General features: G+C 29.1%; 1 protein-coding gene across 2 annotated transcripts in view; it reads right to left on the bottom strand.

Annotated features, from left to right (window-relative positions):
- Positions 1 to 1,297: 1,297 nt before the first annotated feature.
- The window catches only part of PCDH1_1 (Protocadherin-1), a 68,693-nt gene continuing 49,824 nt past the window's right edge, over positions 1,298 to 20,166 (bottom strand). Inside the window, exons 4-6 of one of the 2 annotated variants that reach the window (XM_051208205.1) lie at positions 15,772 to 15,850; positions 13,844 to 14,256; positions 1,298 to 1,899 (exon numbers count right to left, since the gene is read on the bottom strand). Coding sequence is in view for 1 of the 2 variants with exons in the window: in XM_051208206.1 (XP_051066560.1) it covers positions 13,580 to 14,256; positions 15,772 to 15,850 (756 nt within the window). In the remaining variant the exon portion in view is untranslated. Of the gene's footprint in view, positions 1,900 to 13,444; positions 14,257 to 15,771; positions 15,851 to 20,166 lie in introns of those variants that run through there. The other variant, XM_051208206.1, reaches the window with a different exon arrangement.

The raw sequence follows: 20,166 nt of genomic DNA on the forward strand, positions 1-20,166 counted from the left end.
ATCATCATCATCATCATCATCATCATCATCATCATCATCATCATCATCATCATCATCATCATCATCATCATCATCATGCTAATTATTATATTATTAAAAATGTCACTATAATTTCTTCATTTTTCTGTTGCACATAAATTACTTTTATAGTTCCCTTTGGTCAAATAAAATCACTAATAATAGTAATCATTATACTTACAGAATTAAACTTAAATGACCTTAATTTAATGGTCAAATAAACCATTTCACTTTATAATTAAGTGTTTGACATTCTACTTTTATGTGTTTGAACGATTAGAATGTTAGTAGGAAGGAGAATAAATTATAGGTGTGTGTGCATGTGTACGAATAGAAGGGTTATGAATGATGTAGTTAAGTGGATAATAAAAAACATGTTAACCAACTAGTAAATTTCCTCATTCCGATTGACCTATTCTTATGTCTGTTTATTTGTTGATACTTGTCTCTACTTGTTTTTTATCCTAGTTACGATTATATCTTCGTTTGTGTACCTTTTTAATGTTCATATTTATTGTCATATGAATTAAAGATCAAACAATTGAAATAAAATAAAGTAACTTAAATTCCATGAATGACTAAAAAGAAATTAAAACAAAAAATATTTAATTACTGTCATGTAAACTCAACAACAATTTGTTTGACCTATTAGGAAGTGAACAATTAATACTAAGTAGAACTTTCGTTCAAAGCATTGAACGCATAATTCTTATATATATTATTAAGAAGAACAATGTTTTTTTTGAAGGGGCTTAGTAAGTGATTTGGAAGTGTCTCACTTAGAATCGGTAGATTTTTAGAATCGAAAATGAAAACATGATAAATCTATGGTTCTGTTTTGTTTACAGTAATTTAACAATTGAGATTAGATGGTAATGTAAGTAGTATTCAAGATGATAAACACTTATCAGTTGTTGAAAAATAACAGATTGAAGTCCGGCTTATAAAATTGTGACCAAATTATAGACTTCGTCAATTCACTTAGTACAGGGAGCTAGGTACTTACTTACTTACTAACGCCTGTTACCCGTGATGGAGCATAGGCCGTCGACTAGCATTCTCCAACCCACTTTGTTCTAGGCCTTCCTTTCTAATTCTATCCAATTGTTGTTTATTCTTCTCATGTCTGTCTCCATTTCTCGGCACAGAGAACTAGGAAGCATAATATATTTTATTTTTCATTGATCATTTATCATACATGGCTTGAACTTGAATATAGTTAGCTGTTAATGTCATTAATTGATGAGAATTTGAATAAGTGAGGTAGACTAGCTTTCTTTGAGTTCGGGGACTTACTTTTCTGATGAGTATCAATTATGTCTTTTGAAGTCAACTTGTAACTTGATAACTGGTTTGCGATAGTGTTCTATAATTTTGTTATCTTCCTTGTCCAAATCTTCGTTGTTTTGTTCTTTCCGATAGTCTGGGACGTATCTGTCATTGAAATATATGTAATTACCTCTAATGGTACATTCGCTTTGCCATCTCTGGTGTGCATCGTTCTTCTGTCTTTATAGATTTGTTTCTTATGTGTGATGAATGTTTTGATTTCGTCTGTGCCCATCCACTGTTTTAGGCGGCAATATACCGTTGGAAATAGTCCTGATACTTCTTCAAAACATGACTTTGGTAGAGAACTTTTCGCCTGGGTGTAGTTCTATAGGCTGTACAGAATTTTGTGATTACCTGACTAGTTTTCACCTTGTCTCCGCCTTTTAGTAATGCTATTTTAGGTGTATCGACAAAGCGTTCTATCTTTTCGTTCGATTGAGTATGATAAAGTACAGAGCGTAAATGTGTTATTCCATTTACACTACAGACGTCCGTTGAATGACTCTGAAATGAATTGTGAGCCACTGTCAGTCACTAAAGTCTCTGAAACTGAGAAACAAGTAAACAAAGTAGACAACTTGTTTATTGGACGGAATCTCTGTCTTCTTTATAGCATCAGGAGGCTTCGTCGTGCTTTTTGAAGTCATTCCAAAATAAAAAATAAAATGTCTTTGTATATGCTATATTCAATGATCGAATAAACCCACTTAGTTTAGATGATGCATTTAACTTTCTTCTCTGTATGTAAGCATAGAACATATGGCGTTTAAAGTGTGCGTGTGCAGTTATCAACTGAGAAATTCAATTGATTATAAGATGGAAGAAAAACACTGTTTTGTACAAAAGATGAATTCTATGGAGTTAAATGATGAACAATTTTAGTAAATGACAAAGTGGTAATTTCTGATTGTGTTGAAAAACTGTAAAATAATACATTATTACATATGTTAAAGTGTAAATCAATACTTTATAATCTATATATATAGAAAGATAATCTGGGTCACATTATCATTTTGTATCGACGAGATTTTGAAAAAAAGAAACGATGTTACTTCAAAGTACTTTGTTTCTAAGGTAACATTAGCTAGAAAGTCAACGAAAACTAAGTTGTTGAATCCTAGATTCCTAATCATCTTATGAATACAATTCAAATCATAAATTAAATATGATATTACTGATATATAAATTTGAATGGTTCACAATAAATATGAAGGTGCTTATTTAACTAATATAATGAAATTAAAATCATTTATTTAAAACTAACTAGTTTATATCATAATACGAAAACATAAAATTATTAATATGATTTAACTATTGCAATGTATACTTTTTATTCATTAAAATAACATGGAAATACGACCTTCCCTTTTTATTGGTTGAAATTAATTTTGTATTATGTAATAAACTTATAATTCATTATTTGTATTAAAAGGGGTTTTTGTGGATATTATAGTAATTATAGTAATCCATAATATCCACAAAAATCTCTTCTGATACTAATCAACAAATGTTCACTAGTGACTGGCTTCAAGAGGTATATCCTGGAGTTCTAGTGAGAAGCAGTGACCAGTGGAGTTTAACCGGGTTTGTTGTAAGATAGTAACTCACTGATGAAAATGGTGGATGTGTCGCTCAATTTTGTGGATTAATTGAAGTTAGACATTAATACTGTTGTATTCCGGCCGACTTAGTGGTCTAGTGGTTAAGCGTTCGCAAGTGAGACCAAACGTCCTGGGTTCGAATCTCACGAGGCATGGATGCGCTCTGCTGAGGAGTTCAATACTAAGATGAAACGGCTGTCCAGTGCTTCCAGGTTTAGCTTCAATTGACTCATGATATCAACTATTGAAATTACTATAATGTTCACAAAAATTCCTGATAAAATCATTTATTTAATACTAAATAGTTTATATCATAATACAAAAACATAAAATTATTGATGAGTATAATTTGACTACAGTAATGTATACTTCATATTCATTAGAAAAACACGGAAATATGATCTTGCCTATTATTTGGTCTAAATTAATTTTATATTATGTAACAAACTTATAATTCATTATTTATTCATTTATTCAATTATATTTTATTAGATATTATATAATAGTTGGTATTGTAGAATGTATTCATTGTCACATGTTATACATACATTATTGTATATAATCAAGATCATAATTTACATATACATGAATGAACACATTATCAAAATGATTTTGTTCTATGATTATAAAATGAATAGAATTATTTATTTAATTATATTATATTATACTTTCATTTAAAACATTAATTATCATTATGATAGATATTTTATCTGATTAATTAATGGGATTATTCTATTATTATTCATTCAATGATTTCCTAGTATTAATTATTTAATGCTTATCATGTCATTATATATATATTCATTTTATTGACAGGAAGCAACATACGTAAAGATTCCTATAAGTTGACATTTGTTAGTTAACCTATAGGCTTTCTGTCGTGGATCAATTCAGTCATATATAAATAATATTCTTTTTTAAAATAACTAAATACTTAATTATATATGAGAATATATGTACTAGTCAACTTTCTACTCATAGATTAATAATGTATTCAAACTATCGATAAATGATTATGGATAATAGGTGAAAATAATCTCCAAACATAAAAGTGGTATTTACTGATGTTTGCCAATAATTCTTATTCACGTAAATATAAGCCTTTCTGCAATATGGATTCTAATGACTAGGATTGAAGAAAACATTGAAGCATCATGTGCAATTCATATGAAGGATAGTGAGTTGATTAGATATTTAAGACAACGGACTAAACACTGAATGCTCTTCTATTTCGTTCTGGGTGTTAATAGAATTCTATTGATTAAGAAGTAGTTTAGTTTCCAGGTCAAATGATTTAATACAACAGTTTACTTTCTCTGATCTTAGGTAGAGATTTACAGAAGATCAATGACAAAGTCTCCTTGCTGCTCATCAGCAAGGGTTTCCTACAAACATCTGAGTCATTGAATAATCACTATTGATTTTGATCCAACCACATGAAGTGGTTTCTTTCAGAATCATCTTAACAAGTTGTTTGAAATCATACCTTATCATATCATTCTCACATTTGGATTAAAGTGTTTTGTTGTTACTTCTTTCAAAAGCCTCATAAAAAGAACAATATAGACCAGACTAGCACCACGATGCGTATTTCTTCTGTAATTGACTGATCGTCCTACATAATATATCACGTCTCCTACTAATGAAGCATAACAAGTTGATTTGCCCAAAAAGCATAGCTACTTCCATGATCGAAATCTAAAAGCTAACACAATTTAAAACACAACTTCTGCAGTTCTTATATTTAACTCAGAATTGGCTTTTTCCAGAAAAATAGAATAATGGTTCTGTCAATTATAAGCCCATGAATGGATACTAATGAAGAATTCTATACCAGTACAAAACAGCCTCATTAGCTGATTTTGATCAATATTGAGAACGATTTTCCGAAATAGAATAATCTTCATAGATTCTCTTTCTTAATAAAATGTATTAAGTGGTATTCAATTCTAATGGGGTAAAATCTATAAGTATATTAATATTATTATGTTTCTATTATTAAGCTTAGACGGCCTACATGAATATATGAATTAGCTGTTCGTGACATTTAGATATTTCAACAGGTTATTTGTTTTTTAATTATATTAACATGTTATTATGTATATTAATCGCATAACCTATTCAGGTGATTTAATGAAAAAATTTATGAACTTTTGCTGTACAAATTACAAAAAAGTACCAACAGAGACATCGTGGTTACTGGCAATGCGCATCTAAAAGAATGAACATTATTCAGATATTGATTCTCGAAGTGCTAACATCTAACTGTCGATCATTTAATATTTCTCTCAAGGATCTATTAAGAAAAAAGAATACTTTGTGCTAAGAATTATATACTATTCTGAAAGTGCAATATTGAATAAAGTCAATAATAATAATGATAATAATGTCTTATTTAATCAAACGAGATTTACATTAATCTTTGATGAATTAGAAACTAAAGCACTACAAAATTTGTATACAACAAGAATTTACCATCATTGTACAATATGGAAATTAAACAAAAATAAAATTAATCATTATTTTCTACTTTATAATATGAATAAGATAAACTAATCCTATTGGTAATGATTAATCTAGTTAGTTTTAATTCTATATTCTTTCATTAGTTATTCAATTGATGAAGTCTATAGATGTCCAATTAGTTTTTCTATATTTTAATTACTACCACTATTGTATGCGTGTGTTGTGTTTGTATTTGTTTTTTTTACCATTTACATTCCAGATCACTACTCATGGTAATGTGATTAACATTGAAATTTAATTTTTTTTTAAAAAAATATTTTTTAATTTGGTGTTTATTTTTTATTTTTTTGTTTGTTTGCAATGAGTTTATTTTATTTATTGTGAAGGTATTCTGTCATGAGTCTTTATCACTGAAGAGGAAGAAGTCACGATGTTATTGATTTCATTGTTCCCTATACTCTTGTTATTCAATATAAAATCATTGGATACCACCAGATGATGAATATAATTATCTTTTTTTTGTGAAAAATAAACGTTGTGCTGTATTTATTGCATGCAACCTAGATTTCTTTGGACGTAACTCATAGTTAAGGATTGGGTATAGTTTCAATCAGAAAAATAGGGGATTGAATAAGATTATAAAAAAGCCTGAATCCTTCTAAACATATATATATATATATATATATATATATATATATATATATACCATTATCGCGTTTCATATAATTTATAACATGAAACATATATATGTCAGCTTACATTGGCAAAATTTATATCAGTGGATCCAAAGGGAAAAGTTAAAATGTAAAACATAAACGGACTGAAATAAATATATCAATTTTAACAGAAATTAATGAAAAGAAAAACCGAAACCAAAGAATAAAATCTATCAAAGATTGATGAGACTGAGTGTCTAAGAGAAGATAAGAAATCAATATATTTGTGTCAACGCTGTCTATTTGAAACTTTATCTTTCATAGTTTCTAACAATAGATTAAGTTTATCTAACATATATTATCCAAAAGGTCTGTACCTTGTAACATTTTTCAGTCTAGGAGTGTGTAACTTAATGTACCTTATGGAGTTGGTTTACAAAATACCCTATATCCTTTTGTACTAACATAATCCCTTGTTATGCAGCATAGCACATTAAGAGTAGGCGATTGGTTTTAAATGAGTAACACATGAGTCAAACACTTCATTACTATCAATGGATAATGTTTTTTGTTAGAATTACTAAGCAATCAATGAAGAATAGATATATTTGAAAAGACCGAATTATTTTCTAAAATGTAATGAATGTAAATAGGTGATAAGGGATTTTACAGAAAGTCTTGATAAGGAACAATGTAACATACGATGATTGCTACAAAAATCAACATTTTTTCACTGTAAGTCAGAAATGTATCTATGAAGAAGCTAAGGTATTAATTAACGAAAACCTCATAGACGCTCTAAAACTAAGTATATTCTCACATTCAATTATATTCCATAAGTTTTACAGTTGGTCGTATCAGCTTATTGAAGTTTAGGTTGATTACTCTTTCATAACTTTTATAAAATTGTTAATTCATATTTGGACAATTTATTTGTTTGCTTTGATATTCAGGTGTGTTTCTACCTTTGATTGGTTTCCATTTTGATATGAATGTTAACAATAAAAGTAGCACGAAGCAAACAAACTTGTTATCACCCCAAATGTGTCTTAACATTCATTGACTCTCTCTCTCTCTCTCTCTCTCTCTCTCTCTATATATATATATATATATATATATATATATATCAGTAATTATAAGTTAAAGATTCTGACTGCTTTTACTGAATGATTAATTATCTCTAATAATATAAACTATATATCATTGTGTATATAAATTGTATTCTCAAAACATTTAGCATTATAATAGACAATAATTTGTGAAACACATATACAACATGTTAAACTCACTGATTACTTACTACAAATATAATAGTAGTGGTAATAATAGCAATAATATCATTAATATCAAGGGTACCACTCATAAAATTGTAGATATTAATCATCTCTGTCAATATTTAATAAGTACCCATGTTAAATAGGCTAAGTGATATTCTACTTAATAATTCAAAACTATCATAAATCAGTTTATATAAGTTTAATTATCCTTTAAATAGGAAAAAAACAATAATTAGCTCAATTAACGGGAAACACTTAATCCTGATCATAAAACGAAATGATCTACAGTCACTACATAGAAGTAATTTATTTCATATATTAAAAGATAATTAAATATATATATATATTGAAGTTACTGTTATTATTGTCATCATTATTATTGAACAATTTAGTTGGAACAAACGTTAGAAAACATAAAAACTGTTTAGTTTTAATGTTAATTTATTTCTTGAGTTTATTCAATATTTACTACTGATTGTAATCAATGTTGTAAAGTGAAAAGAAGTATCCAAAAAAACAGTTAATATACCTAACATGTTCAAGAGTAAGTTAGGATATTTTTTTAGGAGAAGATAAGTAGATGCTTAAACAGTTCAGTGAACATATACATAAAAGTTAAATTTACAAAAGTATAGTCAATCATATGACTGATTTAAAACAGTACAATTTCGACTGAAGTAATTATAGTAATAGTTGTTACTTAAAGCTTAGGGTTGAGTTATGTTTTTTTGAACTGAGATGACTGTTAGTTTATTATTGTTGATATAATTTACAGGACATCGTAGCCATATCGTTGCACAATGTACCGGGACTACTCACCTATTACCATGGGGTAGACTTTTAAATCCTTCATTCTTTTGATGGATTTCATTCAGAGTTTGAGTATCACCCTATTAAGTAAGTGTAATCAGCATAATCACTGTCATTTCATCATCCAGTAAAATCGGTGGTTCATGAATAACTCCTGTCTTGTATGACTTTACAAGTCTCTGTGTGAGGACGGCCCCTAAGTGAACTCAAGATAGCTCTAAGAAGCTCAGAAAGAGCTGAAGACGTTCCATCTAATCACTTTTTTGAAGAATATTCCAGAATCTCGACTTGTAGCCTCCCTATTGGACAAGTGCTAAAATCCACTGTATGCAGATTGGGTGACTGTAATGATGATTTCGTTTTTACTAAAGACTGTAAATACCTGAGAGTTTTGTACCATATTTGACACTGTTTGGAATAAAATTCCTTCTCCCTCGTCTTCTGTCGTCTTACTTGCGATTTGGAGTGTAATAACGCTCGAGTTTTCAAGCAGTACACGGTATAGTAAAATCTAAGCTCGAGATATAACACTCTGGGGCATTTTACAACTAAGAATTATTTTTATTTATGAAATAGCCATTGCTTAATAAGCTATATTCTATAATGAATAAATATTAGAACAACTACTGTAGGTTTCATATTCAATCCTAACATAAATAGTGAAGTTCAGAGCGGACGGAAATTTTGAACTCTTTCGACGCAACTGCAGATAGTTGAGAAGAAAGATGTATTGATAAAAACTTATTGCGTTACTGATATACAAATATTAGGACCTGGTGAATTAAGTGGATTTTACACATAATGAGTCAACATACTGAATAATGTAAACAAAAGACTGATAAAATTCACTCAAATCTACACACAGTCGAATTACACATTCCGTTCAGCAAATTGTTTTACAAATACTTTGATGGCATTACTTTAAAACAATATTGATGTAAAACAATTTTTAAAAAAATTACTTCAACCGGATGTTCATGAAATACTCTATATTTGATAAGGAACTCAGTTATCATGTACAATATTTTGTACATGTTTGAGTCATCTTTTTTTCCATTAGTGATATGATGATATTGTTAGGCTGCTTAAACCCAAGTAGTCCAGCTTGCAAATTAGTGATTAAAAGTAGGATAGTTTAAATAATCAGTTGATGCTTCAAATTCAGAAAAAATGGTAATAATGATTAGTGAGTTTTTATGTTTCTCTTAGTGAAGTACAAGACAGAATCAGTGGTTTTAATGAATTTGAATTTTAGCTAGCAATAGAGTATATGACATGTTAAGTCCTCCTCTAGACCTGGTAGCCGGATCAACTGAAAGCCTTAACATTAACGGGTAGGTAAAAACACTTACAAATTAAAAACAATGATTTCCTGATGTTAAGAAAACATTCTAGTTTGTATGTGTGTAATATTGGTGATGATTATTAAATAGAAAAATAACAAATCTAGAACATCATTGCTTCACTACACAACACAATATGGTATGATAATAGGAAGTAGCCTATATTCATGCTACTTTAACCAATGTTCTCAATTTTCTAATCTAATTATAAATTTCTTTACCAAAAATATTGACTGACTAAAGAGGATTTGAATTTTATTTTATTTTTCAAAATACCTTAATTTATTGAAATTCATTAGCCTGTAACTAGAGATTGGCTGGCTGTATGAATCGGTATAAAATATGAAATGTTGACTGAATATGGTTGACCGGATTCGCCTTTAACTATATTTGTTCCTTTTTCTCATTCTGTCAATAAAATTTATGTCATGTATCATGAATTTATTGCTTTCTCTTATTTCCATTTTTTTTCTCATCGATTCAAATGTCCTCATTTTATTTTTGTTTTAAAACAACTTTATTTTATGTATATTATTCAAAGAAATTTAACTGATATTTGTTTAGTGAGAATAACAATATATAAAAACAAACTAATTTATATCTGAAAAAGTCATCGTTATATTAAATGTAACACTTAATGCTTACGGTTAAACTACCCATTAGATTGAACATGTCAATAAATTAAAATATACCTATGTAAGGGTGAAATGGATGAGTAGGACCTTTAATAAAACTGTAAACTATTCTTGTTATAAACAAAATATAATAATAATAATAATAATAATCTTGTTTAACAGTTAGTTTTCATCATGAACTGATAGAAATTAGAGACCTATTGAAAATTAGAAAGTTGTGAATAGCCGGTAGGTAGTAGTTTGGAAATTCTCAAAAGTGTACAATCTCAATTCATATTGAATCTAACCATATATTTATAGGTTGTTAAGTTGGTCAGATCTTTATGTTATTAACCATAAACTATGACTTCTCAATAGTTCTTTCATTGATGTCATCTTTTGATGAAAATGAACTTTGTGTTGTGATCAATGTCATACTTGTCAATTACTTCTTGGCACTGATCGGATCACATTGATGGGAAAACCTGTCAACTACAGCTGACTGCCTAACAAGTCAAAATAGTTCCACAGTAGGTCATTGGTAACGTCTCTAAATGTAAGGGTGGGTGGCACAGAAGTGAATCCTCCTGGGAGCATTAACACTATCAAGATTACAGAAGGGTCTCTTGTTGACTAAATCTAACCACCTAGATTGATGATATGCTAGCTACATCAGTGGATTCGATTCAGGGAAATCTTTATTATACATGACAATCAGCTTTTAGTTTATTCGCTCTTAAGTAGCTTTTAAATTTATTCTATATGCCTTACTTTATGAATGAATAAAATGATGTTACCATTTTGCATTATAGTACTAAAACCCGTTTTGACAAATATCATTATAGGCACAACATTGTCAGAATTAAAATAATGTTCGTCTTGGAAGCCTTTTCTTTATCAAAAACCATTCGATATAGTTGAGCTCTGCCAAATGTGATCGCAATATTATGTTCATTCAAGTGTTATTATTTAATTCTAGACACCTAAAAACCTAAAGTGTCTAATCTCGAAAGCACTTTCTTTGTAACAGAATATGTCTTGCAAATTCTAGCATAAATGCCTAATTAACAGATAAAACATATTGTACAAATTACTACGTTTTTAGATAGTTAAAGCATATCACAATATCAGAGCTTTTGATTCATCTACTTCATCACATAAGAGAAAACGGGGAGACTATAATTTATGGACAAAACTATGAGATTTAACATATCACGTCTTGGATTCGGGAGCGACATTCATTCTTCTGTACGTTTAAGTATTATTTTGGCATTATCACTTATGTCAGTTCGTGATGGAAACCGTAACTCTAACTACTGACCCCAACTCCTAACTGTTAATCCTAATTCTATTTCCTCGCACTAATGTATAACCCTCTTTTGATCTTAGTAAGTGGCTGAATTTTCACATGATGATCTTAACTAGCAAACTTTATTACATAAATGTTACAATTAACTTCTACATGTTAAGGAATTTTAGGTTACACCCTATTATATTTCGTATTTCCTTTAAAGGTGATGGAATTATTAGCTTCAAATTGGATGGTTTTAATTCTGTATACTAATTTATTTCATACCATCCCTATATGCGGGAATTATTTTGTCAAGTACAATCATCGGAAGCAGTCTAGCCAATATGGAAACTATCGAAGCTGTATTTGAATTTTTTTTTAAAAATCAGAATAATTATTTACTATAATATAAGGTAATTTTAAGTTACGTGATATGAGGTAATTAGAATTTCTATTTTCAGATAGTTCACGCAAGTATAATAGTACTCTGACTATTTTAATAAAAAAAAATATTTGTTATCAATGTTTTGTACTCACAGTGAAAAATACTATTAATCAAATGTGATGTCTGCCATTGAAATCCCAGGAACGTTACTCGTTATTATCGGTAACAACTCTACTGGGAAGTGTTCATAGACAAGTGTAATATAGTTACTAACACTTGAACAAAGGACTATGCTTTTAGAATGCTATGATGAACTTTTAAAAGGTACATTTCATTTTGTTATAAATTAATGTACAAACTCAACAACATGCTCTTACTGCTTCAGCTAGAAGCATGTCTAAACCAGTATTATAAGATATTTGACTATTGTCGCTTTGTAATTTTGAAACAAAAACTTCGTTTCCATAAACCATTACTTAGAAATATTATTATAAACATTTAATAGGAAGTTCTGTACTGAGATCACGATTCGGTCGGCATTTATCAGTAGGATGGACTTACATCCTTAAGAAGACTGGCATCGCCTATGGGATTTGACCCTTCATCAAACACATAACTCAGTGGTAACGTCTCTACCTGTGATCAAAGGTGATGAGAGTTCAATTCCTATGGGAAACATCTATCCCCTCAGGATTTAAGGTTCACCTTAATGATGGGTGTTGGAAAGAATAAAACTTAGATTCATAGGCTGTTATGCACATGGCTCAGCGTATCTAACTTAAAACATAAGTAAAATAATTAGTTTTCAGTGCCATATATTTATGAGATAACATACAATCACATAATTTTCAAACTTAAAATTAAGTGATTTAATGAATACTTCAAGGTTTTAGAAATCTTATCTTCATACTAGTCACTAACGTACTTAAAAGCTATATCTCAGTTGTTGTCATGATTATCAATAGTTTATTTTTTTCAAAGTATATTTATTCTTTTGTTATCAAATAAATGTGTTCAATATCTGCTAATTTCAGTAACTAAACAAGTTTATAAGAGTGTTATTTCTGCATATATCATTAAGAAATACTTGATTTGAAATTACTTTTAAAGATATTCTACAAAATACTTTATACCCGGGGATAGGTTTTTCAACTCTTCTAAACATAACGGGATATTGTAATATTTTTTTGTAGATAAATATAATTAGTAGAATAGGTCCATTATTTTTCGAAGTATACTTCTTCTTTAAAACCGACTTTAATGAAGTGTATGCACCAATTAGTTGATGAGTAATAGTTCATAGTACTGATCGAGATTTTTATCCATGAAGTTGAAATTCGAGGACTAGACTAAGTAACTTAATATCGTGGTATACTCGTTCAATGTTAGGACAGTTTCGGTGATAATAACAATGGATGTAGATTTTGTCTTGGGTATCGCATATCAACAAGGTGTTTCTACTATTATTCACTTAGTAATTAATCAGTACTTCTGTTCCTACAACTAGTGAGAACACTTGGATACCGTATGTCTGTAAATAGTGTAACAATAAAACTTAGACGATGCTTATAGTAGTAACCTTATGAAGGGCTTGGAATTCATCACAATTTTATTGGAGTTCTGTTGAATGGTTAGATATTTAATTATACATTAATTAATACAAATTAATTGGTCTCATATAACTGTGATTATATTCTACACATTTTTTGGAGAAATAAAATGAAACCAAAGAAAAATGATCAAAGTTGGGGATAGACATAAATATTCTTCTGTTATTTCATATTCATCACAGTGTAGACGTAGTGGGATTTCGATCTTTGTAATTTTCACATTCTATGCAAGTGGAATGTTTATTTCCTGACATTAAAACACATCCTGCTGATTTCATCTCATTTAAGTTAGATACTGCTGAAGTATTGTTTAATAATTTCTGGTTTGATAATGTCACATCATTACTATTATTTACAATATTTGGTTGTTGTTGAAAGTCATCAGAACATGTTTTGGTCCCCACTGTACATGATTGTGCATTGTTTAAAGATGGCCTTACCAATAAGGTATAAGTTTTATTCTTCATAGATTTGTTCGCAGCTTGTGTTGGATTAAGTGTTTCCATATGATAAACATTCTGATTATCTTTTAATGGATTTATATAATTACTATCTACCATATTTGCATGATCGATATATTTCCTATTCATTGAATTTGTACGAATAAATGTTCTCAACTTAACGCCTTCATTTGATACAGAAGGTTTTTGTAACATAGTGAGGTTGATTTGATCAGTCTGCGAACTTGAAAAACCCTGGGTATTTGTCGGTGTTGAAACAAATGGTCCTTGTGAACGTAAGATAGACTTATAATTTTGCTTTAATGTTGGACAATAAAGTTCTTGGTAATAAGGAGCAAGATAAGCACTGTGTGTTTCACTGGAGGTGATTACACTTGCTGGTAAACGTGAATCTAAAAATAGTTGAAAAAATGGAGTTTGTGTAGACCAGACTGTTTTAATGTTAAAGATAAATCAATGTATGATCACACAAATTGTATACTAAGAAGACTATTGCCTGTGTTTTGTACATGATGGGCTGTTGTAATTAATTAGTGATTTAGTTTTATAGAAATTACTAGGCTCCGTTTTAACTTCGGCTGGCCCCTTTATACAGAACTGAGTTTGAAGAATGTTAATTAAAACAGATTAAAACGAAAGAAACCCGTTGATCCATTATCGTGTTCATTGTTTTACATTAAACAGATTTACATTCCTGTATAATAATCACTAGAGATGTATAACCACAAATATACTTCAGTGTAGATTTGTTAAATTTGTAATTCAATTTATAATTCTCCCCTTTGATATTTTTATTTCAATAATTTGATCGTAGATAAACTGCCACTGAAAACCTGGAAGCACAGGCCATCTAGCTAAGATTAGTTTCTGATTTAAGTAATGAAAATTCCGCAATCTTCATAAATTCCCCTATACTAATAATAGATATATGCTCACTAGTAACTTGCTTCAAGGTGCAACTCCTTGAGTTTTGGTGAGTAGCCATGAACAGTGGAATTCAGCTATTTTGAATGTGAGACAGTTATTTATCCCATGCAATCGATGAGAGTTGAGCACTACAGTAATCCGATTGAAGTTAGACCTTAACGCCATCGGATGACAGCCCAGTGGTTTAGAGAGTGAAGGTTTGAATCCCAATTGCAGGGTCGAGAATGAGTATTTCTGAGGAGCGCCATCCTGGAATGAAACAGTCATTCAGTGCTTCCAGGTTCCTAAAGGTGATCTAGCTAAGATCAATTCGTGATTTAAACTATTAAAATTCAACAATTTTCAAAAATCCACTCGTATTGATATCATAAAAATCTATGTTATTTTAATGTTATTTATACGCTATGAGATGTAAATAGAGAATGAAGATATGAAAGAAGCACAGCTAATTAATTTAATGTCTCTTTATTTTATTTTTCTAGATCATTTCAAGTTCAAGCATAAGAAAAATATAATTAAGTTACAACACTGGCTTAATGTAAATTATCCTTTGTATGATTATTAGAGGGATTCCAAATTATGCTGTTCTTTATAATCTTGACAGAGCCATTTTTAAGAAAATTCCTTATAGAATAGATGGATTTGTGTGAATATAAAGTAATATTCAAATAGAAATAGGTTTCATCTACGATACTGAACAGTCATTATGAAGCTCTAGACTTCAGGCAACATGGAGGCAGTCCTCACAGGATGCACATATGCCAACAAGATACTGATCAAGTGCAGTGCTAAATAACAATGGGAAGATACAAGTAAACAATATCAAGTGAAGTTATTCATTACGTCTAAATAATAAACAACTACTATTTCACTATTATATAGTAATATCGTCGTCCACCATGTATTTTTTATTAATCATTAACGATTGTAAAAAAATCTAAATTATCAGAAGTTTCATTTTATAAAATTAGTCAACTTACATTCATGATGTACAGATTCTCTATTTGTTTGTAAATCATAATGTTGGTTAATTGATGTACATGTTGTATCGACTGTAGCCTAAAATCAAATAGTTTAAGAAAACTGTTTGTATTTATTTCATAGAAAAGAAAATATGGTGATAAACATTCTCATTACTTTTAAATAATTCACACATATACTACTGAATCACAATTAAAAATCACTAATATATTGATTTATTTCCAATGTATCTTCATAATTATAAGATAGATTTCTCATACACATAGGTCTCTTTATTATTTTGAAAAGAGCAAGAACAAAGATTCTAGCAGAATAGCATGAATTCACTTTATTTCGTAGGTTCTCATCAGCTGCTTACAACATAAGAGGATTTGGTTGGAAGTTATATTGAAGACATAGTAGTATAGTACGCTATACTATAGTATACTTTACCCTCTCATGTTGTAAGCAGCTGATGAGAACCTACGAAATAAAATGGATTCTGCTAGAATCTTTGTTCTTGCTCTTATAAAATAGATATAAGCTTTCTTGACTTGTTAAAACCCACCGATTAATCGTTTTTAATGACTTAACTAAAGTATTTAAAATTGTTAGAACGAATGAAACATTGTATAAGTTGAGATATACATATATGCAGGGGATTATCTGACTTGATTGTAACTAACAATACTCATGAATTCAAACAATTAATACGAGTTTACAATAAATGAATTTCAACAGACAGAAGAACTAACTAGTAAAGTATGCTATGTTATATAAAACAAAGTTGATCACTTACTTACAAATTACTCTATACAAGATAAACTTGGTTAAAACGTATTTCAAACTTAAATGACTAATCAATTTCTATCTCACAGATCATCTATCAGTCTATGGAATCAAGGCTTGATCATCAAAATCATTTGTTGCTCACCGTATTAAGCTGAATATCATGTTGAGAAATTAGAAGATAACAATTTGTTGAGCACAAATTAAGCTAAATAATAGGTCAAGAAAAAAAAGTCGAATTTCCATCAAGCATTATACAAATTATACGATGTTTATTGAAAGGTGTAAATTACTATAAATATATAGACTATATGATATGGTAATTCACGTTGATTCACTTGTCAAACTTGTTCTATGCTCTTTTTGAATCTTATTGTGGCAGAAAACACATCATAGCCGAGAGTCATATAGCTTATACAAAACCTTACTGAATAACACCAGTACAGAATATATTGTTTAGTCTATTGGCAAACATAGAATGTGGTAACCGAATTGTAATAAAAGATTATGTCACTTATCATGATTATTGATGCTGTAAAAGTGATGAAAAGCTGAACTACTCAATAGTTTTCCAGAAATATTTGGATTGTTGAAAAAACGTTCATATGCGCATACTTTGTTTTTACTTTCATACAAAAATGTTATGGAAGTACTAGTTAGGGTCGTTAGATAAGACATTATTAAAAAGAAATACAATCTAATCGTATTTAATTGTCTACTTCCAAGTTATGCCAATCATCTCACTAAAAACTGAAGAATTGACTCACTGACTCAGTTACTATTCTTAACACTATTATTTTTTTTATTCACAGTTTCACAGCATGATGTATCGAATATCGAAGAAGTGACTACCAGATTCTTACATTTTAAATTATCTCTTAATGGGTTAGTATACAAGTTGGCTTTCTATTAAGTATATTCTTAGTATTTCCCAACGTTTTCTTGACAATTTTTTAACAATGTTTCTGTTTTATGTTGATAGCACTTTTACTATCAGGAGATATTTGACATTTAATCCTATTTAAAACCTATTTTAACTTCATGACAGCTTTTCTTTTCATTTTGGAAAGAATAAATAGATGAATAAAATGTTTTCTTAAAAATGGATTATGTTTATGAGGTGTGTAACTATCATGGATTATATCACTGAATGATCTTAGTTAAATAATCATTGAAAACTTGAAGGCAGTGGATAACTATTTCGTACTGGTATGGGAGAAAGGTTGATTCTGTAGTTTTACACATGATTTACAATGTCTATCGGTTTATTTTACCTGTGAAAACATGAATACTGTTTTGGTAAACAAATTAGTGAAATTATCTTTAGCGTTTTAGTGTCTATAAGATGTAGGTATTGCACGTTGGTCATTTTTCCATTCATTTAGTCGATGAGTCCCACATATTGGAGTGTACTTTTCATTAAAGATTTTATTTTAAGCCTTAGCTTCTACTGTAAATGCGTTTTTTTCCAACGCGTGTATCTTCGGCTGCATGCGACATGTTCATATCAGATAGTCGTAGATTACCTCAGTCTATACAAACTGTATAATAACCAATAACACTTTTAAGTGATCAACGCAGACAATTTATGCGATTTCTTCACTGAATCATGAGAAAGCATAAAGTCATTGAATTATATATTCGTTTATGCCTTAAACATACTTATTCAAAGTAAATTTGTTATAACCGCATTTAAACAAAAAAAAGAAAGAGTAGTTAACGTCACAAAATGAAAGCAAAACTCTACTGTTACTACATGTTTGCATTAAGTATTCCTGCATTAATTGGTTCGTAAACTGTGAGTATATCCTGTACATGTTCAAAAGCTATTCATGCTGTATATTACTGTACTGTTAAATGATTGTTTATATTTGATTAATAAAGCAACAAGTTTATTAAAGCAAATCATTTAAAACGTTTCCTGTTTAACTTGATATTTTTCACAAAAAAGTCAGTAAACCAGTACCTGCAACAATGATGATAACATGAAATCTGATGAAAAGCTAGTTAATAGAAACACTATGGTGGTCTCTCAAAAACTTTTCGGCCGTAAAATAATGAAATACAGTACTCAAATATATGAATCGTTGGATGTAATAAAATTCAAACAACCAATATAAGATTACAGTCATAGAACTCTATTGGTACGTCTCGTATCTCATAGAGGAAATCATTATCCGTCCCACTGAAAGTGAGCATAATTTATCATTTACCCAGTATTGATTAATAAGTTATATCTAATTAAATGTTAAGCTTTTATTTTTATAAACTGTAACGCAGTGCAACGAAAACAATCTAAAAGTGATATAAATTTATATACCTTGATTCTATGAAAAAAGTTATGTTGCTCTTGTTCATAGCAAGCCTTAATTATAAAAGTCATAATCCATCTCGAACAGACTATATTTATGCATATATATATAAGACATAGGAAGAAGCAATTAATATTTAAGGAATACATCTTAACAGTATTTTTAGTCAGTCAAATTGAGCCCACTCCACTTATTTTAAGCGATAAGGTAATGTAAAGCTTCATAAAATTACAATCATCATTTCATACAAGAATTCTGTCTTCCTTTACCTTTTCACAACTTCTAGGAAACAAATTATAGTTTGAATGTTCGTTTTATAAGTGATTTTGTCATTGTGTGTCAATAAAATGGAAAAATAGTAAAAATCACAAATATTGAAAAATTACTCTATAATGAATTACTTTATAAATCTGTATTAAACAATTGTTTGTTATCACTTGATATTACCCTAATTATAAGATATTTAATAGTTAACTTCATGAGTCAATCTAAGCTAGATCACAATCAAAAACCTGGGAGCACCGGATTTATAAATTTTGAGACATTGTAATCCAAGTATTGTAATTGTGTAATCAAGTAAGTTACATATTGTAATAATAAACGGTACTAATCATTCTTCGTCAATCGTGTGAAAAACATAGATAATGATGAATTTAGTAGACATTTAGTTGATGACGCAGAATATATATATATGCCAATTTCTCTGAATGTTTTGGTTATTCATGAAAATGATTATAGCATTTTAATTGTGCTCATTAGTATTCTTAACTATTTATATAGATTGTCAATGTCAACAGAGAAGTGGGTCGATTTTATCATAAATTTTTACTTACATTTTATCACTAATTGAGAATTATACAAAACAAATAAATAATGTAACACATTTATTGGTAAAGGAAACACAAATAAAGTTTTAATGCGATTTTTTTTCTTCATTTTCTTATTTAACTTGATTAATGTAGACAATAATTTCTTTGTTTCCTTCTATAATAAAGTATTTATTGAGTAATTTGTAAGATTATAATTCAATGACAAAGTGAATTGCTTTGTATTACTTGTTTTCTAATTAAATTATTATCGATTTCCTGTTAGAGTTAATTCATTCATTTTAACAAAATGTTTCTCATAAAAAATTATATATAGAGAGTTATATTAGTTGAAGTGAACTACGATACCGAAATCATTGTATGAATGATTTTAAAACTATCTTCAAATCTAATCTCTTCCGATCATATAAATATTGATAATTTAGTTGTTGAATTCATGAGTCAATCAAAGCTATACCACCATAAAAACCCTGGAATCACTAAACAT

Source organism: Schistosoma haematobium, chromosome 4 (assembly GCF_000699445.3).
Source record: "Schistosoma haematobium chromosome 4, whole genome shotgun sequence".
NCBI lineage: Eukaryota > Metazoa > Platyhelminthes > Trematoda > Strigeidida > Schistosomatidae > Schistosoma > Schistosoma haematobium.